This window comes from Mobula hypostoma, chromosome 6, assembly GCF_963921235.1.
Source record: "Mobula hypostoma chromosome 6, sMobHyp1.1, whole genome shotgun sequence".
NCBI lineage: Eukaryota > Metazoa > Chordata > Chondrichthyes > Myliobatiformes > Myliobatidae > Mobula > Mobula hypostoma.
Window position 1 is genome coordinate 138,011,511 of NC_086102.1, and position 26,592 is coordinate 138,038,102.

A 26,592-nucleotide genomic window follows, 5' to 3' on the forward strand; every position below is an offset into this window, starting at 1 on the left:
ACACAATTGTATTTCTAAGCTAAATTGGCTGTTCAGTTGTATATCTTACTGTACATACTATTTATTACAAATTACTATAATTTTCACATTGCACATTAAGTCAAGAGTCGTAACATAAAGATGTTCACTTCCTCACGTATGTGAAGGATGTAAGAAATAAAGTCAATTCAATTCAAAATCTCCATGGCCCTCCTGGGTAGAATTCCAGAATTCACCATTCTCTGTGAGAAGAACTACATATATATTTCAGTTTTAAATTACTGACTGTTTACCTTGTAGCCATGTGCCTTGACTGGAGATCTATCACTTATGGAAACATCTTAACATCTATCTTAACATACCCTCATAGTTTTCAGTAAAGGTCATCCTTCATTTTCCTAAACTGCAAAGAACAAAGATCTAACTTTTTGAGCTATTCATGATAGGACTAGCAAGTTTAATAATTTGATGATTTGTAATCTAAACAGTATTTAAGAAAATAAGAAAGGAGGAGTAGGTCATCTGGCCCATCAAGCCAACTCCGCCATTCAAGAAGATCATGGCTGATCTGACTATGGACTCATCTCCACCAACCTGCCTTTTTCCCATAACCCTTACTTACCCTACTATGCAAAAGTCTATCCAACCTTGTCCTAGATATATCTACAGAGGTAGCCTCCACTGCATCATTGGGCAGAGAATTCCAAAGATTCACCACTTGCGCCTATGTCCCCTAGCTCTAGTCTCACCTACTAGTGGAAACAATTTTTCTGGCTCTGTCTTATCTATCCCTTTCATAATTTTATATGTTTCAATTAGATCTCCTCACTTCCTTCTGAATGCCAGTGATTACAGTCCCAGCTGACTCAATCTCTCCTCATAGTCTAACCCCCTCATCTCTGGAATCAACCTGGTGAACCTCCTCTGCCCCATCTCCAAAGCCAGTATATCCTTCCTGAAGTAAGGCGACTTGCACTGCATGCAGTACTCTAGATGTGGCCTCACCAGTACCCTATACAGTTGCAGCATAACTTCCCTGCTCTTAAATTCGCTCCTTCTAGCAATGAAGGCCAACTTTTCATTTGTCTTCATGATAGCCTGCTGCACCTGCAAACCAACCTTTTGCGATTCATGCACAAGCACTCCCAAGTCCTCTGTGAAGTAGCATGCTGCAATTTTTTTACCATTTAAATTGTAATCTGCTCTTCCAATTTTCCTTCCAAAGTGGATAACCTTGCATTTACCAACAAGGTACTCCATCTGCCTGACCCTTGCCCACTCACTTAACCTATCTATATCCCTTTGCAGACTCTCTGTATCCTCTACACAGTTTGCTTTTCCACTCAATTTACACTCGGTCTCCTCTTCCAGATCGTTAATGTATATCATGAATAGTTGCTGGCCCAGCACCTATCCCTGCAGCACACCACCCACCACTGATTGCCAACCAGAGAAACACCCATGTATCCCATGTAGTTATTAAAACATCCTTGGCCTTTTCACCCTTTTATCCTGATTGAACTTTAACATAGTAGCTTTTTTATTGAATGACAATAGCGTAAAAAGAGGCCAATTGGCCCATTGAGTCTGTGCTGGCTTCTAGTGGGGCAATCATACTATTCATGTTCCCCTGCCCTTTCTGCATGGCACTTCCTTCAAGTGCCATTCTAATTATTTTTTAAACTTCTGAAGAAACTTTAAAAGCTGAGCTGGAATACCAAATGCACAAACCGTACATCTATATAGAAAACCTGCTTTTCATTGTTAATACTCAAGAATGTTGATATTGGAATCTAAATAACATCATGACTTAATGTAGAAATTCATTTCTAATTGGATTATTATTATCATATACCGTGATACAGTGAAAAACTTTGCATGCCATGCATACATACAGATGATTTCGCAACATAAATATATCAAAATAGTGCAAGAGAAAATGGAAACCAGGATGTTGCAATTACAGAGAATGTGCAGTGCAGGAAGACAACAATTTGTAGGACACATGGCATGGTATATTGTGAGGTTAATCTTTATCATATGAGGTCCATTAAATAGTCTTATTAAAGTGAGATAGAAGCTGTTACTGAGCCTGGTATACGTGTTTCCAAGTTTTTGCATCACCTACCTGACGGTGGGGAAGAAGAGAGAATATCTGGGGTGGGAGGTGTCTTTGATTATGTTGGCTCCTTTTCCAAGGTACAGTAGACAGAGTCATTAACTAGATTGGGGCACCTGATGAATTCCCAAAATGCATAAATTTTTGGAAATTGATAGTTATCACAGACTAACCATTTTGCAGTTTAAGAAAGATATTAAGTTGGTATTTTAAATTGGAACAAGAGGCTGAGAGTGAAGGAGTAACGGAATCTCGGAGAGAAGTTTTTCTTACACTGCTCGGGGAAAAGAGGCTAGACTACACAGGCGCGTGACGTAGAGCGCCAAGCGTTTAAAAAGGAGAGGAATTTTCAATGGTCTTTTTTAAATCGGAGGAAGAGGCTGAGAGTGAAGGAGTAAAGGAATCTCGTAGAGAAGTCATTTTTTTTTACACTGCTTGGGGAAAGGAGGCTAGACTGCGCAGGCACGTCATGTAGAGCGCCAAAGGTTTAAAAAAAAAACCACCATATACAGCGAGCAGTGAAGTGAGAGGGAGCAGAGTGGGATGGCTTTGGCACAACAGGCTTCGGCGTGAACAGGCAGAGGCGAGGGTAGGTTCCAATAAATTTTGTTATGGTTGTTTAGAGTAGAGAGAATGCCAGGCAGGATGTTGGAATGCTCCTCTTGCAGGATGTGGGAAGTCAGGGAGACCGCAGGTCTCCCTGACAACAACACCTGCCAGAAGTACATCCAGCTGCAGCTCCTAACAAACTGCGTTAGGGAACTGGATGACCTCCGGATCATTTGGGATAATGAGGAGTTTATAGATAGTAGCTTCAAGGAGGTTGTTATGCCAAAGGAGCAGTGCATAGGTAATTGGGTTACCGTCAGGCGAGGGAAGGGGAAAGGGCAGGCAGAGCAGGGTTCCCCTCAACAACAAGTATACCGATTTGGATACTGTTGGCGGGGGGGGGGGGGTGACTTACTTGGGACAAGCTGCGGCAGCCAGATCTCTGGCACTGAGTCTGGTTCTGCAATGCAGAAGGGAGGATGGAAGAAGAGGAGAATGGGAGTGATAGGGGACCTAGTAGTTAGAGGTACAGACAGAGGTTCTGTGGTCGTGACAGAGACTCCCGGATGGTTTGTTGCCTCCCGGGTGCCAGGGTCAGGGGTGTCTCTGATCGCGCGCACAGCATTCTGAAGTGGGAGGGTGATCAGCCAGATGTCATGGTACATATTGGTACCAATGACGTAGGAAGAAAGAGTGAGGAGGTCCTGGAGAGTGAGTATAGAGAGCTTGGTAGGAAGTTAAAAGGCAGGACCCCGAGGGTGGTAATCTCAGGATTGCTACCTGCGCCACGTGCCAGTGAGGGTAAGAATAAGATGCTCTGGCGGATGAACCCGTGGCTGAGGAACTGGTGTAGGGGGCAGGGTTTCTAATTTCAGGATCATTGGGAGCTCTTCTGGGGCAGGTGGGACCTGTACAAGAGAGACAGGTTACACCTGAACTACAAGGGGACAAATATCCTTGCAGGAAGGTTTGTTAGTGCTATTGGGGAGGGTTTAAACTAGATTTGCGGGGGGATGGGAACCAGAGTGCCAGAGCAGATAGTGGAGCGGGGGTGAAAATAAATGATGTTAAAAGTTCATGCAAAGTCACAAATAGAAGGGTTGTGCATGGTGGTAATAATCTTCTGAGGTGTGTCTATTTCAATGCAAGGAGTATTGTGGGGAAGGCAGACGAGCTGAGGGCATGGATTGACACATGGAATTATGACATTATAGCCATTAGTGAAACTTGGCTACAGGAGGGACAGGACTGGCAGTTTAATGTTCCAGGGTTCTGATGTTTCAGACATGATAGAGGCAGAGGAATAAAGGGTGGGGGGGTGGCATTGCTAGTCAGGGAAAATGTTATAGCAGTGCTAAGGCAGGACAGATTAGAGGGCTTGTCTACCAAGGCCATATGGGTGGAGCTGAGAAACAGGACAGGTATGACCACGTTAATGGCATTGTGTTATAGACACCCAATAGTCAGTGAGAATTGGAGGAGCAGATCTGCAGAGAGATTGCAGACAGCTGCAGGAAATATAAAGTTGTGATAGCAGGGGATTTTAATTTTCCACATATTGATTGGGACTCCCATACTGTTAAAGGTCTAGATGGGTTAGTGTTTGTAAAATGTGTTCAGGAAAGTTTTCTAAATCAATATATAGAGGTACCAACTAGAGAAGATGCAATATTAGACCTCCTATTAGGAAACGAGTTAGGACAGGTGACGGAAGTGTGTGTAGGGGAACACTTTGGTTCCAGTGATCATAACACCATTAGTTTCAACTTGATCATGGATAAAGATAGATCTGGTCCTCGGGTTGAGGTTCTAAACCGGAAAAAGGCCAAATTTAAAGAAATAAGAAAGGATCTAAAAAGCGTGGATTGGGACAGGTTGTTCTCTGGCAAGGATTTGATTGCTAAGTGGGAGGCCTTCAAAGGAGAAATTTTGAGAGTGCAGAGTTTGCATGTTTCTGTCAGGATTAAAGGCAAAGTGAATAAGAATAAGGAACCTTGGTTCTCAAGGGATATTGGAACTTTGATAAAGAAGAAGAGAGAGATGTATGATATGTATAGGAAACAGGGAGCAAATAAGGTGCTTGAGGAGTATAAAAAGTGCAAAAAACACTTAAGAAAGAAATCAGGAGGGCTAAAAGAAGACATGAGGTTGCTTTGGCAGTCAAGTTGAAGGATAATGCAAAGAGTTTCTACAGGTATACTAAGAGCAAAAAGATAGTAAGGGATAAAATCGGTCCTCTTGAAGATCAGAGTGGTCGGCTATGTATGGAACCAAAAGAAATGGGGGAGATCTGAAATGGGTTTTTTGCATCTGTATTTACTAAGGAAACTGGCATGGAGTCTATGGAAATAAGGCAAACAAGTAGTGAGGTCATGGAATCTATACAGATTGAAGAGGAGGAGGTGCTTGCTATCTTGAGGCAAATCAGAGTAGATAAATCCCCAGGACCTGACAGGGTATTCCCTCAGACCTTGAAGGAGACTAGTGTTGAAATTGCAGGGGCCCTGGCAGATATATTTAAAATGTCGGCATCTACAGGTGAAGTGCTGGAGGATTGGAGGATAGCTCATGTTGTTCCGTTGTTTAAAAAAGGCTGTAAAAGTAATCCGGAAAATTATAATTCGGTAAGTTTGATATCGGTAGTAGGTAAATTATTGGAAGGAGTACTAAAAGATAGGATCTACAAGTATTTGGATAGACAGGGACTTATTAGGGAGAGTCAACATGGCTTTGTGCGTGGTAGGTCATGTTTAACCAATCTATTAGAGTTTTTCGAGGAGGTTACCAGGAAAGTGGACGAAGGGAAGGCAGTGGATGTTGTCTACATGGACTTCAGTAAGGTCTTTGACAAGGTCCCGCATGGGAGGTTAGTTAGGAAGATTCAGTCGTTAGGTATACATGGAGAGGTAGTAAATTGGATTAGACATTGGCTCAATGGAAGAAACCAGAGAGTGGTAGTGGAGGATTGCTTCTCTGAGTGGAGGCCTGTGACTAGTGATGTGCCACAGGGATCAGTGCTGGGTCCATTGTTATTTGTCGTCTATATCAATGATCTGGATGATAATGTGGTAAATTGGATCAGCAAATTTGCTGATGATACAAAGATTGGAGGTGCAGTAGACAGTGAGGAAGGTTTTCAAAGCTTGCAGAGCGATTTGGACCAGCTGGAAAAATGGGCTGAAAATTAGCAGATTGAGATTAATACATACAAGTGTGAGGTATTGCACTTTGGAAAGACAAACCAAGGTAGAACATACAAGGGCACTGAGGAGTTCGGTAGAACAGAGGAATCTGGGAATACAGATACAAAATTCCCTAAAAGTGGCGTAACAGGTAGATAAGGTCGTAAAGAGAGCTTTTGATACATTAGCCTTTATAAAATCATATTATAGAGTATAAAGGCTGATTTGTACTTGTACATCAAATGTACGCCGTAGGTGTGGCGTAGCAACGTACCCTACTTATACTCTACGCCGTAGTCTAATACGCACCTCTCCCAAAATGTAACTACGTGTCACGGCGTCGCAGACCACAACAACTGTGATTGGTCCGCTTGGTAGCATCGCATTTCCTCCTGCGCTGCAATAGCTTCCCATTGGCTGACTGAAGGGCAGGGAAGGAACTCTGGCTGCAATACTTTCCATAAAGCTTTACAGACCTCCGAAATTATGGAGGACCCTGTGCTTGACGCCAGTTTGTAGCTAGCTGCTACAGCCTGTTGACTTCCACCTGAAGCTAAAACTCGAATGGTGATTGCCAGCCTCTGAGTATATTGTGTGTACACTGATGCGAAATAAATGGTTGGAGATGATGAACCAAATCGTCAAATCTACCTGCCGACATCCAAAAATATTTGAAATGCATTTCCTCATCCATGTCTCTCAGTGGCCGGACAAGCACAGAGAATTCACCCTCCTTCAGTTTCCGTCACCATTGTTTGAAGTTTGAGTTTCTTTGTGTTGAATTAGTATGCACAAGTATAAATCAGCCTTAAGAGTTGGAATGTTATGGTGAGGTTGTATAAGGAATTGGCCAGGCCGAATTTGGAGTATGGTGTGCAGTTCTGGTCACCAAATTACAGGAAGGATATTAATAAGGTTGAAAGAGTGCAGAGAAGGTTTACAAGGATGTTGCCGGGACTTGAGAAACTGAGTTACAGAGAAAGGTTGAATAGGTTAGGACTTTATTCCCTGGAATGTAGAAGAATGAGGGGAGATTTGATAGAGGTACATAAAATTATGATGAGTACAGATAGAGTGAATGCAAGCAGGCTTTTTCCACTGAGGCAAAGGGAGGAAAAAAAACTAGAGGAATTGGGTTAATGGTGAAGGGGGAAAAGTTTAGAGTGGTGGGAGTATGGAATAAGCTGCCAGATGAAGTGGTGAATGTGGGCTCACTTGTAACATTTAAGAAAAACTTGGACAGGTACATGGATGAGAGGAGTACAGAGGAATATGGTCCAGGTGCAGGTCAGTGGGACTAGGCAAAAAACGGTTTGGCACAGCCAAGAAGGGCCAAAAGGCCTGTTTCTGTGCTGTAATGTTCTATGTTCTATGGTTCTAGTAATGTTACTGGAAGCAAAAGGCTGTGCTGATGGAGATATATTTTTTACTTTCACTAGTGCCTTGCATTGAAGCATGCCTTCTGAAACAGTGGTTTCTTACAAATAGAACCCATAATTGATTGGCACACCATTTGCTTTTTTCTTACTTCAAGCAACTCAAGATATGCAAATTAACCCCAGCCAGTCTAGATTTACTCTTATTGCTATGATGTTCTGTTCAGAGCTGTGTGTTCTTTTACTGTGTTCCATGATATAATTCAAGTTAGTCAGTTGTTTGAAGACTTTTTCACCAGACATTTTGGAACTGATTTAGACCAGAACTTTTGAAATCCCTGGACTTTTGTCCTATGGAACATTGTTATGTCTAACTCCTCGAACAAGTTTTCATTGTTATTACCCTTGGGCTAAATGTTAACATAGCCAAATGCTGATTTGCTGGGTGAGCTGCTGATTGTGAGGAGCACATTTGTATGCATGCAAGCCTGATGATATCGAATGTAAAAAAAATACTTAACTCTGCAACATAATCTATAATCTATTCACTGTCTTTAATGTAACAAAATATCCTCTGGATAGTCCTGAAGCTCAAAATACAAAGCATTTGATTTTATATTCACGTGCTGAAAAACATCTGTGACCTCATTGTTACACAATGCCCACACTGATGTCAAGCTTAGATTATTGAGTGGAAAAAGTATAAGAATCACTCTCCGCTCCACTTCTCTGAAAATGTCAATATTCTGACTGATTCCATTTCCTGTTTTTTCTCCTAGATTAAAGTAATGCCAGTCTATTACTCAGCGAACAAGGATTCTGACAGTAGAAAGGTAAACCATTTACTTGTTAACCTAACTGCTTGCCTTTTCTTCTAAATGAAAGTATTCTGTAAGTGCATCAGTCTTAAATCATCAAAAAAATAGCAATTCCAAAGGAGTAAAACTGACAGCTATAGAATTACTGGCACCTATGCATCTGATTTCTTAGTCTTTAATAAGTTGATACATTTGGCCAGTTTAGAATCATTTATGTACTGGATGAGGAAACATCAGTTTTAAGAAAATGGTAGTGAACAATATCTATATTAGAATATGAACCTCAATGATACCTGCTGAAAGTTTCATTTGAAAGGGTAGGCATTCTATATTGTATATTCACCATGATCACAATGGAGCACATTCGGAGGATGTAAATATGAGTTTCCTTGTGGGTTATATCTTAAATAGTGCCCAGAACGTTGGAGAAGACTAATAATTAGATATGTTCATGGATGGATGTTCACAGTTATCACAGAACTGGTGGTGTGGAAACAAGGAAGGTTTCCTACTAAAGCTACAGTAGGATATGGATCAGGTGGAAAGTTGGGCAGAACAGGGACAAAATGTTTTTAATCCAAACAAGTGTGAAGAAATGCAATTAAGTGATAGGGTGCTAATGAATGTTTATGCACAGAGGGATCTTGGGGTTCAAGTCCATGGTTCCCTGAGAGTGGCAACACAGGAGAGATAGGGTTGGAAAAGAAGGCAAATGGCAGTCATGCCGTCCTGTGTCAGAACATAAAATATAAAAGTTAGGATGTTATGTTGTAACTTAACAAAACACTTGTTAAACTGTTCTTGAAGTATTATGTGCATTTCTGGTCATCACATTATACAAAACATGTAGATTTGCTAGAGCATGTAGAGAATATTCACGTGTTCACCAGGTCATTCCCTGGATTAGAGAACTTTTGTTATGGAGGAAGGTTGACTCATTGGACTTATTTTCCTTGAAGTAAAAGAGACTGATGTGTGACCTGACAGAGTCATATTAAATTAAATGTAGAGAGGGTTGATGGTCATGATCTTTTTCCCATGATAAGTGAATCAAAGACAAAAAGGCATAGGTTTATTATGAGAGAACCTGAGGAGAAATTTTGTTATACGGAGAGCTGATATCTAGATGCACTGCCAGAGTAGATAGTGGAATTAGTTACAATCATTACCTTTAAGAGACATTTCAACAGGCAAGACTTAGAAGGATACAGACCTAATGCAGGCAGATGTGGTTAGTGTAGATGGGTATAAAGGTTGGCATGGGTGTGGTGATGTGAAGGGTCCATTTATGTATGTTATAGAAATACAAATATGTCTTTCATTTCTTAGATTTAAAAAAAAAGCTATTGTTTAAGATGAACTGACTTCTGCATCTTTTGGAAGCTGATTTATTAGCATGGAACTTGTAAGAATGATTACAGTTTCCAAACTTTCTAGTTATACTTTCTAGCCCTTTTTACTCACAATGATCTCAATGTGCTCGATCACTCGACTATTCAGGAAGTCCATTACTGGGGCATGAACCTGCAGCAATTCTCTAACGCTAATGTCAGAAATTTACTTGCTGAGGCTGCACCATTTTAATATCAACAGTGGGAAATAATTGCCTTTATTAAAATATTGTTGTATTTAGTTATATATTTTCAATTATTTAAAGTGTTTAAATATTTTTTAAAAATATTTTAGTAATATTTTGAATATCTTAATCATTTAATTTTTAATAATCCTAAGCTGTTCCTGAAAGTCAGAAACATTCAGAGCTTTTGACAAGTATGACAGCCAGCTATGACAGGGGTGCAACAAAACTGGTTTTCAAATGGGATCTTCATCCAAGTCAAAGATAGAGCTTGTTGGCAGCCTATTATGTGATTGTGTAATGACACATGTTATTACCAGACTTTATTGCAATGTCTCAGCAGCTAAGATTAGGACAGCATCAAATAGGAAGTTGACTACAGTAGATCCAAAGTAACTTGTCGGGGAGTTCTTTGCCAACATTTCTGGTTCATTTTGTTTTATAATATATTCAAATATAGTACAAAAGAAACTTCATAATGGGATCTTGATTGTAGGGTGCATCAATAATTTTAGAAATTTGGGGGTAATTTCAACTAGTTTTATTTTAGTAGTGAAGTGATTTTCTCTGTTTCTGGGTCATAAACTTGATGTTACAAAAGGAGCATGTTGTTAATTTAATGATTATGTAGCAGTTGAAGCAGGGCATCTCGATCAAATCCGCTTCAAGAACTGAATGGGACTAAGTACAGTCGGCCCTCCTTCTCCGCGAATTCAACCAACCGCGAATCGAGAAAACCTGGAAGTGCTCTTCCAGCACTTGTTGTTCGAACATGTACAGACTTGTTTTTCTTGTCACTATTCCCTAAACAATACAGTATAACAACAATTTACATAGCATTTACATTGTATTAGGTATTATAAGTAATCTAGAGATGATTTAAAGTATACGGGAGGATGTGCGTAGGTTATCGTGGGTCGGGATCCAAAAAAAACCAGAAGTTCTCTTACTAAGCAAGTTGGAACAGGTACATCCGGTATTATTTAGTGTCAGTTAGTCAAACGTTTGTCTTAGTATATAGTATATATTTTACCTTTCTATGCATATAAAACACTTAAAAAACGTATGTTTCAGCGCCGGGCTCGGGAACGGAAATTCCCGAGTTCGATCCAGTGACAGACCGCTCCCGAGCACGTCTCCATCCGTGCTGGGTTGATGTGGAGGATCAAAAACCCAAAACCCCAAAACCCAATAATTAAACTTCCATCGGGGCAGGGCTTTTCTCACTTTATCCTTTAAAATTGTTCTGATCGTTGACGAACTGTAGCCTGATGCTTTTCCAATGACCGATGGCGTTTCACCTCTTTCCAGTCGCTTTATTATTTCCACTTTACTTAAAATCGCGATCGTGATTATTTTCATGAACAGAAACACTGCGGATTCAGTGCTCCACCGCCGGGTCCTAATGTCCACTGCACTGAGACAGGTTAAATAAGGTCCGGGGTTCTGCTGGGTCCTGAGATCCACCATATTTAGACAGGTTGAATAAGGGACTTGGGCATCCGCGAGTGGTCCTGGAACCAATCCCGCACGGATAAGGAGGGCCGACTGTATAGGAGTAGGTATTTTTTATGGAAACAAAGCACTAAAACTAAAGAATGTGTTTATCTTTAGATTTTGTGAGTCAAAAGGGATCCGTGAAGTGAACATAGTAAACTGAGCTTAATTCTGCCTTTTTTAATAGATGTTTTGATTCTTTATTTTGAATGCGCATCCCCATTAAATAATTTAATTTAGAACATTTATCTATGTTGACAGCTCAAGAACAGTTGGCTTGGGAATGTTTCTAGAACTGATAACATGTGCAAGCTAAAATTATATTACTAGAAGTTCAGTTATTAAACTAAAATGCCACAACAATAATGGTATTTCAACTGAATGTGTTCATTTTGCAATTCTCCATTCCTCGTTTTTGTAATCCTTGCAAACCAGCTTGATCAAGATATTAATCTTGTAGGCAGCATCTCTGAGGAGGCAGAGTTAATGTTTCAGGTCGATGGCTTCTCATCTTCTAACATTTCTCTCTGATATGAACTGCTAGTTCTGAATTTGCTTACCATCTATTTCTCACATGCTGCCATACTAAAAAGGGCTATGCTGATTTTACCAAATATGACTAGAGAATTAGCTAAGTTTTTGAAAAATCAAAGATTGGGAGAAGGATGTTCCGTCAAAATCAGGAAATGATAAAGTTGATTGAGAGTAGGACTTTCTGTGTTATTTTCTGTTTTAGGATGGGATTCTGTGTATTTGGAAAGGACATCGTGTCTATATGAATGAGGAAGGGGCTTCTTCTCAATGGTATACTTGAGTATGTAATCAGGGAGTTGGAAAATTTGCAATCTGGGAATCTTTCCAAGAAATCAGATGAAGATGGGCTCGGAGTTCCCCCAAGATCTTATCTTCTGCTCAAGATGACGCCAACATACAATGCTCCCTCGGTCGACATTTTCCCATAGCAAATGAAAATATCTTTTTTACTACATTTATTTCTGTTTTTCACCTTAAATGTGTTTCTGGGACTGTTAGAGCTTGTGATTTACAGTTTGGAGATCATTTGAGTGATCCAATGCTTTGCTGTCTCCGAGAAGATTCCGGGATGTGAGTGTACTCGGGCAGCCTCGACACCCTGAAACTTCGAGATGGGGCACGAGCTGATGTTCGACTCAATTTCGCCATTTAAGGAATCCATTAATTGCTGATTAAAGCATCCAGGAAGATTGAGACATCGAGGTGAATGCAGAAGTCGAGCAAGAGTTTCAGCACCGACTGCCTGCCTTTTGATCACTGCCAGAGAAGGGGTCTGTGAGCAGACTATTGTTGTTTGGCTCTCTGCCTCTTGTGATGTCCCTCTCTCTTGATGAAGGTCCCTGATGTTGTAGGATGATATCGTGTTTCTGCATTTATGGATTGGATATTGAGTTTACGGACTGTAGCCTTTTTTTCAGACTTATAGTTTTTATATTCTGGGTTTTTTTTAATCCCCAGTTCCTTTTCTGTTTTGTTGTGCAAGGGGAAGGTGTTTGGGCGTTTGTGTTCTGTTAGTTTTTGTACAGTGTTTGTTTTTTTGGGGGTCAGTGTTCCTCTTCCAGTTTGTGCAGGGGTAGTGGGGTTTTGGGGGGTTGATAATTGTGATGCTGTTCTTTTTTGTATGGCGGGGCTGAGTCTGATGTTTCTCTCGAAATGACTTCCATGTTCTTTCTTTCGTGGCTATCTGGAGAATACAGATTTCAGAGTTGCATATGGATACATGCTTTGATAATAAATGAACCTTTGAAGATCAGGATGGTGTGGAATAAGTCAAAAATCTTACGTGTGTCAGCAACGTTTCTGCAGTTGTCTGGTCCACGTCATTCTGTATTGTGCCACTATCCTCCATCCTTCCATCTCCATTGTCCTACCTCTAACCTGGGATCTACAGCTAGGCATCTACTGTGAGACATTACTCCTGTATTTTTTTCAAATTTATATCACATTGCAATGCAAAGATCCTATAAGTTAGCAATTGAATCCTAAATCGCTCTTAGTACTCACTATTCTTAATATCACAGTAATTAGTTAGGAGGCAGTATCATAATTTTCTAGATTTTAGCATCCTGCTTAACTTTAGGAAATGGGCAGGTAAATTTCAGGTTAAATTGTATGACATAATTTTACCAATATTTCCAAATGTCACCAGCTATAATAAAAGCTGTTTTTGAAGAAAATAGCATCAGCAGGATGGTTAATTCCCTTTATATTGTATTCTATGGGCAATGCTACATAGAAATATTTTTCCTATCATTAACTTCTGTTAAACTCAACTTATTGATAAACATTCATAGACTACTTCAGTAACAGGAACTGGCCTTTTGGCCCATGTTGTCTGAGCGAACCATAATGTCATCGTCTTTCAAAGTGAATTTACTAGTATGCAATTTTCGTACTCCAGCAAGACAAGTAGATACTTGTTGCCTTGGTCAGTGGCTTGTTCTGATTAAATCAATGGCAGATGGTGATCAATGTACATAAATGTCAGATCATGAAGTTAAGAAAGAAAGACCTAAAAGGAAGAAAGTGATCCATGGAGTTGCATGCAGAGACTATTGGAATTTTGCTTTATTGTTTTCAAACAAGAAAAAATCAATTAAAATATTGATATGTTTTGACTAGCTTGTCAATGGCATGTAGTTCCAGTGAAGTAACAACCATATTTATGTAATTCGGTATAAATTGATTCTTCTTGATTTATTCCTTTAGTAAGGTTACATTGATAATGAAGTTTGAGAACTGTAATATGATAGCTGGGGAATTTATATGTAATACAGGTTGAGCACCTTTTATCTGAAAATTCAAAAATCTCCAAAGTGTGAAAATGTTTTGAGTGCTGACATGACGTCACAAATGGAGAATTCCACAAGACGTTGGGAATGTTCTCAGGTGATGCTCAGTTCTCTGCGCACCACAGGCAGTTCTGAGAAGTGACCTAATATACCCTGAGTGGGACCTTGTTGGTGCCAGCTTTTTTCCAGCAGTTTTCATAGCCAGATCTTTTTGTATTACTCACAGTGATTACCATGTGTTTTGCACTTATTCTCTGCTCTGTGTGGTGAAGATATTGTTGAAAATGTCAAAAAAGCCTACAGTTACCACTATGGGTAATAGTAAAAGGAAAATGAGGAAGCATATATGTTTATAACACAGAAAATCAAATTGTTAGAAACACCTGATAGTTTGAAGCATCTGACAGAGGAGTATGGTGTTGGAACAACCACCATTTATGACTTTACCTTACATATAATCTAAAAATAAAGTAAAATACAAATAACCTTTTAATCAAAATATGGCATTGTAGGTGGAGACTGAAAGCCTGCCGTTGTCTGTGGTTGTTCAACGGCTGGTACCCAATGCTGCTACGCTGTTTTAGTTACCCTGCACGCATTATATTTTCATTATATTAAAGGTATGTAATAATTTTACTGTTAAGTACATATATGTGATGAACAAGAGTAAGACAAAGGCTGCTTACTGGTAAGCACATAGATTCAGAGTCAGGTATGATGGCAGTACCGGACAGCCACTGACTGTCCATCTGGGCAGCTGAGGTAGTGATAGCTTACCTTTTGGATGGTTCAGTGTACGTATTATTATGTCATACTCAAAATTATTTAAAGTATTATATAAAACTACCTTCAGGGTATATAGTCGGCCCTCCTTATCCGCGAGTTCGGCCTGCGCGAATTCAACCAACTGCGAATTGAGGAAACCCGGAAGTGCTCTTCCAGCACTTCTTGTTCAAACATGACAGACTTTTTTTCTTGTCATTATTCCCTAAACAATGCAGTATAACAACTATTTTACATAGCAATTACAGTGTATTAGGTATTATAAGTAATCTAGAGATGATTTAAAGTGTACAAGAGGATGTGCGTAGATTATTGTGGATTGGGATCGGGAAAAAAACGGAAGTTCTCTTACTAAGTAAGTCGGAACAGGTACATCTGGTATTATTTAGCATCAGTTAGTCAAACGTTTGTCTTAGTATATAGTATATATTTTACCTTTATAGGCATATAAAACACTTAAGAAACGTATGTTTCAGTGCTGGGCTCGGGAACAGAAATTCCTGAGTTCAATCCAGTGACAGATCACTCCCGAATGCGCTGTCCATCCATGCCAGGTTGATGTGAAGGATCAAAAACCCAAAACCCCAAAACCCAATAATTAAACGACTACATTGCTTAGTAATAATTGTAGCTTTCATTGGGGCAGGGCCTTTCTCACTTTATCATTTAAAATTGTTGGAATCGTTGACCGATTGTAGCCTAATGTTTTTCCAATGACCGATGGTGTTTCACCTCTTTCCGATCGCTTTATTATTTCCATTTTATTTTAAATCGTGATCGTGATTATTTTCGTGAACAGAAACACTGCGGATTCAGAGGTCCGCCGCCGGGTCCTAATGTCCACCTCACTGAGACATGTTAAATAAGGTCCGGGGTTCCGCTGGGTCCTAAGGTCCACCGCATTTAGACAGGTTGAATAAGGGACTTTAGCATCCGCGTTTTTTAGTATCCGCGAGGGGTCCCAGAACCAATCCCTCACGGATAAGAAGGGCCGACTGTATATCTAAACTCTATATGTAATGTCAATGGATTTCATATTTTAACTTGGGACCTATCCCCAGGGTATCTCATTATACAGATACAAATATTCCAAATTCTGAAAAAATCTAAAATCCAAAACACTTCTGGCCCCAGGCACTTTGAATAAGCGATGCTCAACCTGTATTGTATCTTCTATGAGATTGTTCGATTTGACAATCAGGACTACTGATTTATAGTGACTTGAGTATGTTGCAATGCCAGTTATTAGATTATTGTGGAACTGTTCCTGCTATTTCTACACTGGATTTCTATAATGTAATTTCTTTAATTACATTATGGATATAGTAGATACAGAATTCTGATTACCATTAAATATTAGTTTAACCCTGCAGTTAATTTTATCTTCTCTCATTTTTAAACTGTGGGCTGCAGAGATAATTGGAAAAAACATTTTCTAAGCTGCAGGTTGACCAAAGGAGACAAGTTGGGAGGTTGCCAAAAGTGAAAAGGAGCCTCCTTGCATTGGTGCAGTTGAAAGGGTGATCCTGAGAAAGGGGCTGATAGCTGAGAGGATATTAGGAAGAGTAAACTAACTCTTAACAGTATGATCTCAGGGGCATTCACATGATAGTGAGACCATGTGTTGTTACTGAAGCCAATGAAAAATAAATATTGGTCTGGATATCAGGGGTAGTCCCTGTCCTCTTCTTTGGGTAAATTCTCATGAGAGGGCAGAAGATCATCTGCCTTGTGTCTTCTAAAAAAAAACCTCCAGCAGGGATTAAAACATCAGAATCAGAATTGGGTTTAATAGCACTAGCATATGTTGTGAAATCTGTTGTTTTGCAGCAGCAGTAAAATGGTAATTTATAGTTTCTTTTATTAAGGATAACAATGTACTGTTGCCACAAAACATCAATAACACATATAATTAAACAAAGAAGTCCAAAAGGAGAGCCAAAAAAGTAGTAAGGTTGTGTACAAGTGTACATGCGTTCGTTGTCCGTTCAGAGATCAGATGGTGGATGGGAAGAAACTTCCTGAAATGGTGAGTGTATGTCTTCAGGCTCCTGTGCCGCCTCCTGATGATAGCAATGAGAAGAGGGCATGTCCTGGTTGATGGGGATCCTTAAGTATGGATACTACCTTTCTGAGGCATTGCCTTTTGAAGATGTTCTCGATGCAGCTGGTGGCTAGTGCCCATGATGGACCTGGCTGAGATTGAAACTTGCTGCAGATTTTTCTTATCCTGTGCAGAGACCCCTCCATATCAGACAGTGCTGCAACCGCTTGTCCCATTATAATGCTATCTTGCAAAAGTAAATGAGGTTTTGGGATTTGTGGAGCTGAGTTTTGCTACGTAGCCTTGCAGCTGACTATGTAACCTTGTAGACAAGTTAATTAAATACATCTGCTTGTTCCATTCCTCCAGCTGTGTGCAGCTGTCCCTCAGTGAATCTACTTTTATCTACCTGGGACATATCATGCACACATACATTTTGTTCAGTGGGAGGAACTGTCATCAATGAGTGAGAAGCACATCGGCTCCCGTCTCGTTTCAAATTTAGAAACACGTAACTGGAGCCATTCCCAGTACTCAGGGCTTAATGAACCCACGGAGGTGGTATCTTCAGAATGAGACAATTAACCATCTATCCTTCGTTAGAGATACAACTGCATTTACTCCTAGGAGAACAGATCCACTTTCCCCAGTGTTCTGGGTCCAGTATATCTTGAACACCAAAGGCATCATCAAGATCTTAGCTTTATGGTTGTTGGGGCAGCACAGTGGTGTAACAGGTCGTGCTGCTGCCTTGGAGAGCCAAAGATAAAGGGTTAAACTTGACCTCTGGCACTGTCTGTGTGGAGTTTACACATTCTCACTGGGTTTCATGTGCCAAAGATTAATTGGCCACTGTATATTGTTCCTAGTGTGCAGGTGGATATGTAGAATCTGGGAAGAATTGATAGGAATGCGGAGAGAGTTAAAAATTGGGATTAATGTAAGTGAATGGTTGATAGTTATTGAGTACTTGATGGGCCGAAGGTCTTGTTTCCATGATTGTGGGATTTGCCATGCATTGCGCTAGTTATATTTCCACCATTGCAGTGCTGAGTGTTCTTTAGAAGTACTTAATTGGTTGTAAATCTACAGTTGAAGTCAGAAGTTTACATACACCTTAGCCAAATACATTTAAACTGAGTTTTTCACAATTCCTGACACTTAATCGTAGAAAACATTCCCTGTCTTAGGTCAGTTAGGATCACTACTTTATTTTAAAAATGTCAGAATAATAGTAGAGAGAATAATTTATTTCAGCTTTTATTTCTTTCATCACTTTCCCAGTGGGTCAGAAGTTTACATACACTTTGTTAGTATTTGGTAGCGTTGCCTTTAAATTGTTTAACTTGGGTCAAACGTTTTGGGTAGCCTTCCACAAGCTGCTCGAATTTTGTTCCATTCCTCCAGACAGAACTGGTGTAACTGAGTCAGGTTTGTAGGCCTCCTTGTTCGCACATGCTTTTTCAGTTCTGCCCACAAATTTTCTATCGGATTGAGGTCAGAAAATGATGTCAAGTCTGGTTCATCCTTGGGAGCAATTTCGAAACACCTGAAGGTACGTTTGTCTGTACAAACAGTAGTATGCAAGTATAAACACCATGGGACCACGCAGCCGACATACCGCTCAGGAAGGAGACACATTCTGTCTCCTGGAGATGAATGTACTTTGGTGTGAAAAGTGCAAATCAATCCCAGAACAACAGCAAAGGACCTTGTGAAGATGCTGGAGGAAACAGGTAGACAAGTATCTATATCCACAGTAAAATGAGTCCTATATCGACATGACCTGAAAGGCTGCTCACCAAGGAAGAAGCCACTGCTCCAAAACCACCATAAAAAAGCCAGACTACTGTTTGCAAGTGCACATGGGGACAAAGATCTTACTTTTTGGAGAAATGTCCTCTGGTCTGATGAAACAAAAATTGAACTGTTTGGACATAATGACCATCATTATGTTTGGAGGAAAAAGGGTGAGGCTTGCAAGCCGAAGAACACCATCCCAACCGTGAAGCATGGGGGTGGCAGCATCATGTTGTGGGGGTGCTTTGCTGCAGGAGGGACTGGTGCACTTCACAAAATAGGTGGCATCATGAGGAAGGAAAATTATGTGGATATTTGAAGCAACATCTCAAGACATCAGCCGGGAAGGTAAAGCTCGGTGTCAAATGGGTCTTCCAAATGGACATTGACCCCAAGCATACCTCCAAAGTTGTGGCAAAATTGCTTAAGGACAACAAAGTCAAGGTATTGGAGTGGCCATCACAAAGCCCTGACCTCAATCTGATAGAAAATTTGTGGGCAGAACTGAAAAAGTGTTTGCGAGCAAGGAGGCCTACAAACCTGACTCAGTTACACCAGTTCTGTCTGGAGGAATGGAACAAAATTCCAGCAACTTACTGTGAGAAGCCTGTGGAAGGCTACCCAAAATGTTTGACCCAAGTTAATCAACTTAAAGGCAATGATACCAAATACTAACAAAGTGTATGTAAACTTGTGACCCACTGAGAAACTGATGAAAGAAATAAAAGCTGAAATAAATCATTCTCTCTACTATTATTCTGACATTTCACCTTCTTAAAATAAAGTAGTGATCCTAACTGACCTAAGACAGGGAATGTTTTCTATGATTAAATGTCAGAAATTGTGAAAAACTGAGTTTAAATGTATTTGGCTAAGGTGTATGTAAACTTCTGACTTCAACTGTAGTTGTGACGTTCAGAGTGGCATAAACAAGAGAAAGTCTGCAGATGCTGGAAATCCGAGCAACACACACAAAATGCTGGAGCAACACAGCAGGCCAGGTAGCATTTATGGAAAAAAGTGCAGTTGACCTTTTGAGCCGAAACCCTTTGGTAGGACTGGGGAAAAAAGAAACTGAGGAGTAAATTTAATAGGTGGGGGGAGGGAAGAGAGAACCACCAGGTGATAGGTGAAACCTGGAGGGGATGAAGTAAAGAACTGGGAAGTTGATTGATGAGATGAAGTGAGAGAGGGAAAAGGGGATGGGAAATAGAGAAGGAGGTTGGGGGGCATTACTGGAAGCTTGAAAAATCGATGTTCATGCCATCAGGTTGGAGGCTACCCAAATGGAATATAAGACTTTTTTTTCCAACCCAAGCGTGTTCTCATCATGACAGTGTAGGAGGCTGTGGCCCGTTTGTTCTGGCGGACGGAGCGTAGATGCTCGGCAAAGTGGTCTCCCAATCTACATTGGGTCTCACTGATGTACAGGAGGCCATATCGGAAGCACCGAATACCATAGGTGACCATAACAGACTCACAGATGAAGTGTCGCCTCACTTGGAAGGACTGTTCAGGGTGTTCCAGGTGAGGTGACACTTCGCTGAGAGTCTGTTGAGTTCATTTACTGTGTTCGGTCTCCCAGTGGCTGCCCATTTTAATCTCACTTCCCATTCTCATTCCGGTATGTCCATCCATGGCCTCCTCCACTGTCATGATGAGGCCACACTTAGGTTGAAGGAACAACACCTTATATTCTGTTTGGGTAGCCTCCAACCTGATGGCATGATTTCTCAAACTTCCAGTTATGCCAGCCAACCACCCCCCCCCCCACTCCCCGCTTCCCCTTTTCCCACTCTCACCTCATCTCACCCATCAACTTCCCAGCTCTTTACTTCATCCTCTCCAGGTTTCACTTATCACCTGGTGGTTCTTCCTCCCCAGCAACCCCCTTCCACCTTTTAAATGTACTTGTCAGTTTTTTTTCTCCAGTTCTGCCGAAGGGTTTCAGCCCAAAACATCGAATGTACTTTTTTCCATCGATGCTTCCTGGCCTACTGAGTTCCTCCAGCATTTTGTGTGGATTGTTCAGAGTGGCATAGTCACCAGTTTACAAAATCTGGCCTCTTTGCTCACCAGAAATAGCTTTTGTTACACCCGACCTTCCACTTCACAGAACTTGGCCTCTCCAACTTCTTCCATTATTTTGCCTACCACCAGTGTTCGCCTCAGTACAGAGTGAAGAGTTCATTCATTTTCTCTTTTTGAGCAAAGAAGTACAAGGATATGTGGGATTTCTTTTGCATGTCACACCACTCATTCCAGGAGCAGTCATCAAAAAATTTTCAGCCCTCAGTCCATGCTTTTATATCCCAAATTTATTGAAGATGTGCACTTTTAAAAAAATGCTTCCTCAATCAAGAGCAGAAAATAGATCTTCTAAAATATATATGAGTTGCTTGAGGTATTAAATGAAATAGGTTTGAGCACAATTCAACACTTGAACATTGTATGTTCAGACATCAGGCCGTTGCATAATGTTTATCCCGTGAGGCATAATGTACTGTTTTCATGTTGAATAAGTGACGATGCTGCACATATTGACATTTATCTTGTCTGTACCCTTTTAATAACTCCAGTATGATCTCGGTAGAGCCACATTCTGCAATATAAACATCCCTAGCTTCCACAGCACTTTGTAATAAAATTAGTGTTTACTCTGTAGCTATCAGTTTAGCAACCCTTCCAGTGCCTGGCTGACTGTAATACTGTGCCCAGAATTGTCTACTTTACAGGGGTGGTGTTGGATCAGTGTTTTGTGCATGGTGGAAACTGGGAACTGCTTCCTCATCTTGAGTTGCCATATTCAATGAACTATTGCTCATTATCCCCAATTAGGTTGTGGGCCACTGTCAGGAATTCATTATTGCTCCTTACTAATTTGCCTTCTCAGTGAATCGTTATATTCTGATCTGAGTCATCTATAATTCCCAGCTCTTGTTGAATAATTTTATATGCCAGTGAGTCAAATTCTGATAGCTTGCTTAGTTTGTTCATACTTGACATTGGCAAATGATGTAGTAGCATAAAAGTGTGTTAAGTTTTTGTGATTTTTTTTTCAAAAGAGGGATATCCACCAGATCTGTTTGTAATCAGCCACTGAGAGAACAGCATAAGTTCAGCATTAAGGCTTTTACTGGGCATTGAAGTGTAAATTCCTCCTGGTAACTATGATAACAACATGACCTTGAAACCCTGCTCTCTGAGGCATCACAGCAGCTCTGGGTCATTTTATGACTGTACCAGCGGACTGTGTAAGATTGTGGCAAAGATTGAGTTGCTGAATTGTGTTTTTTATCAACTCAGAAGGTCAAAAGCATTTGCCCAGAGATCTTTAATCCTCTTGCACCCTTCTACAAAATCTAAACTATATTGCCATTTTAACTTCATGGTTTCTGTTGTCACATCATTGTGCACAAACTTAATTAATTTGCCACTTGCATAACTGAAGCGCAAATAATGTTGTCTTCTCAAGGAGGAATAGCTAAAACTCAATTGAGACTGTTTCAGTAATTACAGTCTTCTATCATTGTCATCTGGGAAACCTCTTCTCTCTGAAGTCTATGATAAAAAAAATCTATCACAGATAGAAGGTAAGCCTAAATCTTATTATCAACAATGATCTCCACTTACAGAATGGAATTGCTTCACAGAGGCAGAAATTTGTTGACAAGTATTTCTGACAAAGTAGGTTAAATCTCATGCTTATCTTAGATTTTCTTATGGCATAGATAAAGGCTGTTTGGTTCATTGAATCAGTGCTGGCTCCTTGTGCATTCCCACTAGTTCAATTTTCCACTTATTCCCCTATGATTTATATTTTTTCCAATACCCATCACCTCTGCCCCAATTCTTCTGCCACCCAGGTACACCAGAGGTAGTTTATAGTAACAAAGAGACTAAAACCTGTCATCTCCAGCGAAACTTCATGAAAATAGGATTACAGATTTAATTCCTACATTACATTGAATATTAAAATTAAAATGTTTACCCTTAAATGCAGCCTTAAGAAAAGTGAGAGCAAATTATTTTGCTTGTCATACATGAAATTTATAATCAGAAGTGTATATCATCCATAAGTAGAAATTCTTTATTAGTAAAAAGCTGATGCATCACATATTATAGTGTATTATAGAGTAGGAAAGCATCTATGTTTATATGCTGGCATGATGATTTCATTGGATGCAAAATTATGATTTATGAATTCATTTTAATTTTGGCAGGTTGCTGTTAGTGAGGTGTCACAAAGATTGTTACTGGGGCTCAGCTTTTTAAAAAAATATTAAATATATCTTTGAATGCGTACTTCCAAGTTTGCTGACACTACAAGCGTAGGCAGCAAATTGAGCTCTGAGGAGAATGCAAAGTGTCTAGAAAGATTTATAAACATTAACTGAGTGAGCAAAATGTGAAGGATAAATCATAATGCAGATTAATGTGATTACTTCGGATAGAAGAATAGAAACTACAAATGTATGGATCTCTCAGAGCATTGTAAAATACATGCTTGTACCCACCTGCTTCATTGATTATCGCCCAGTGGCACTTCCATCCACAGTGCTGAAGTGTCTTGAGAGGCTGGTGATGGAGCATATCAGCTCTTGTCTGAGTGGCAACTTGGATCCGCTTCAATTTGCCTACTGAAGCAGCTGGTCTACAGCAGATGCCATCTCAATGGCTCTTCACACAACCCTGGGACATCTGAACAGCAAAGATGCATACATCAGGATGCTCTTTATCAATTACAGCTCAGCACTTTATACCATCATCCCCTCAAAACTAAAGAGGCCAATCCAGACATCAGAAGTTTTGAGAGGAAGGACTCCAGTCAGGTCCACTGCCTGGGTACAAAAGGCAGCAGTGGACCACTACAGCAAGAAGGAGCTTTGACCAGCAGCCAGTCGGCATTTGGGATTGATTAACAAGAGCAAATTAAAGGAAAGCAGGGGCTAATGCAGCGGCCTTCCTTTGAGTGGACAGAATCAGAGTGGTGATCTTGAGGCTTTAGCTCTTTGAAGCTTTAGTGAGAAGAGGCTTCAGTCAAAGAATGCAAAGAAAAAAAAAACTATGTCAAGTTTTTTTTTCCTTCCCCTCTTTATATCTGCTCAACTAGGACCGTAGACCAGGCAAGATAGTTGAATGCTGCTCTTGCAGCATGTGAAAAGGCGGGAAGAGCTCCTGTGTCCCTGGTGCAGATGCAGCTTCAGGTTCCGGCCCGAAACGTTGACTGATCGTTTCCACGGATTCTGCCCGACCTGCTGAGTTCCTCCAGCGTGTTGTGAGTGTTGCTTTGACCCCAGCATCTGCAGAGTATTTTGTGTAAAGGAAAGTCATGGTGGTCAAGTCTCTGGTACTGTGTCTGCCTCTCTGACTCAGAAGCAAAGGTGGAAGAAGAGGCAGGCTGTGGTGATAGGGGATTCGTTAGTTAGGGGAACAGACAGGAGGTTCTGTGGGCGAAAATGAGATTCCCAGATGGGATTTTAAAAAAACGCAAACAACAGGAATTCTGCAGATGCTGGAAATTCAAGCAACACACATCAAAGTTGCTGGTGAACGCAGCAGGCCAGGCAGCATCTCTAGGAAGAGGTACAGTTGACGTTTCAGCCTGGGTCTCGGCCTGAAACGTCGACTGTACCTCTTCCTAGAGATGCTGCCTGGCCTGCTGCGTTCACCAGCAACTTTGATGTGTGTTCCCAGATGGGATGTTGCCTCCCAGGTGTCAGGATATCTTGGATTGAGTCCTCACATTCTTAAGTGGGAATGTGAACAGCCAGAAGTCATGGTCCATGTAGGTAACAATGGCATGGGTAGGACGAGTGACAAGGTTCTGCATAGGGAGTTCAAAGAGTTGAGTGCTAAGTTAAAGGGGCAGGACCTCCAGAGTTGTGATCTCAGGGTTGCTACCCATGCCAGGTGCTAGTGAGTCTAGAACTAGGAAAATTATACAATTTAAAAATACAATTTAATATGTGGTTAAGGAGTTGGTATAGGAGGGATAGCATAAGATTTTTGGATCATTGGGCTCTCTTCCAGGGAAGATGGGACCTGTATAGAAGGGACAGTTTGCACCTAAACTGGAGGAAGACTAATATCCTTGTGAGAAGGTTTATTAATGTTTGAACTAAAGTTGCAGGGGGATGGAAGCCAGAGTGCCAGAATAGTTGGTGGAGAGATGGATGTTGGTAAGACTTCAGACAAAGTTAGGAATCAAAAGGTTGAGCACTGTGTGACTAGTGTCCTGAGCAGCGTATATTTCAATGCAAAAATTATCGTAGGAAAGACGGATGATAGTGCTGAAAATGAGGTAGCTGGTTTGCAAACAGAGCCAATGAATAGTGAGGAGAGCCTGTTTAATCAAAATTGCAGTCAGCAGGATGAGTTCTAACATAAAAGGGTGATACATGACTGAAGGTGTTATATTTAAGTGTGCACAGTATACAGAATAAGATAGATGAACTTGCAAAACAGTTGCAGATTGGCAGGTATGATGTAGCCACCACTGAATCATGGCTAAAAGAAGATTATGGCTGGGAGCTTAATTATAGCAAGGATACACATTGTATCAAAAGTACAGGCAGGAAGTTCAAGGGAGCGACGTTGCTCTGTTGGTAAAAAATGAAATCAAATCATGAGAAAGAAGTGGCATTGGGTGTTGAATCATTGGGAATAGAGCTAAGAGACTGCAAGGGTAAAAAGACCTTGTTACAGACCCCCAAACAGTAGTAAGGATGTGGTCTACAAGTTGCAATGAATACGGAAAATGCATGCCAAAAGGGCAATGTTACAATAATCAGGGAGGACTTTAATATACAGGTACATTGGGAAAATCAGGTTGGTGCTGGATTACAGGAGGGTGAATTTCTAGAGTGCCTACGAGATGGCTATTTAGAGCAGCTTGTGGCTAAGCCCACAAGAGGACCAGCTATTCTGGATCGGGTGTTGTGCAATGAATCAGAATTGATTAGAGAGCTTAAAGTAAAAGAACCCTGAGGGGAAAGTGATCATAATATGATTGAATTCACCCTGAAATTTGAGAAGTAGAAGCTAAAGTCAGGTATATCAGTATTACAGTGGAGTAGGGGACTTACAGAAGCACGAGATAGGAGTTGGCCGGAATTGATTGGAGAAGAACACTGACAGGGATGACTACAGAGCAGCAATGGCTGGAATTCCAGGAAGCAATTGGGAAGGCATAGGATGTGTACAGCCCAGAATGTATACATTCCTCACTGAGTATTCTAAAGGAAAGATGACACAACCGTGCTACAAGAGAACTCAAAGCCAATATAAAAGCCGAAGAGTGGGTATATAATAGAGCAAAAATTAGTCAGAAGTTAGATTGGGAAACTTTTAAAAGGCAAGTAAAGAGTCATTAAAATAATGATGATGAAATAGAAAAGCAAGCTAGCTAATACTGTTAAAGAGGATACCGGAAGTTTCTTCAGATACATAAAGTGTAAAAGATAGGAAAGGATGGATATTGGCCTGCTAGAAAACAGTGCTGGAGAGGCAGTAATTGGGAACAAGGAAATGGTGGATGAACTGAATAAGTATTTTGCATCAGTCTTTGCTGTGGAAGACACGAGCAGTATGGTGGACCACGAAGTTACCATTACTAGAGAGAAGATTCTTGGGAAACCGAAAGGTAGATAAGTCACCAGGACCAGATGGTGTACACCCCAGTGTTCTGAAAGAGGTGGCTGAAGAGATTGTGGAGGCATTAGTAATGATCTTTCAAGAATCACAATTTCTGGAATGGTTCAAGAAAATTGGAAAATTTCAAATGTCAACCTACTCTTCAAGAAGGGAGAGAGGCTGAAGAATGGAAATTGTAGGTCAGTTAGTCTGACCTCAGTGGTTGGATGTTGAAGTCGATTATTAAGGATAAGATCTCAGGGTACTTGAAGGCTCATGATAAAATAGGCCATGGACAGCATGGTTTCCTCAAGGGAAAATCTTGCCAGACAAATCTGTTGGAATTCCTTGAAGAAATAACAAGCAGGATAGACAAAGGGGAATCGGTTGATGTTGTGTACTTGGATTT

At 40.6% G+C, this 26,592-nt stretch overlaps 1 protein-coding gene across 2 annotated transcripts in view; it reads left to right on the forward strand.

Moving 5' to 3' along the window:
* The window catches only part of vps8 (VPS8 subunit of CORVET complex), a 682,661-nt gene that overhangs the window by 520,393 nt on the left and 135,676 nt on the right, over window positions 1-26,592 (forward strand). For both annotated transcript variants that reach the window (XM_063051804.1, XM_063051802.1), the window contains one exon: window positions 7,985-8,038. In XM_063051804.1, coding sequence (XP_062907874.1) covers window positions 7,985-8,038 — 54 coding nt within the window. The remainder of the gene's footprint in view (window positions 1-7,984; window positions 8,039-26,592) is intronic.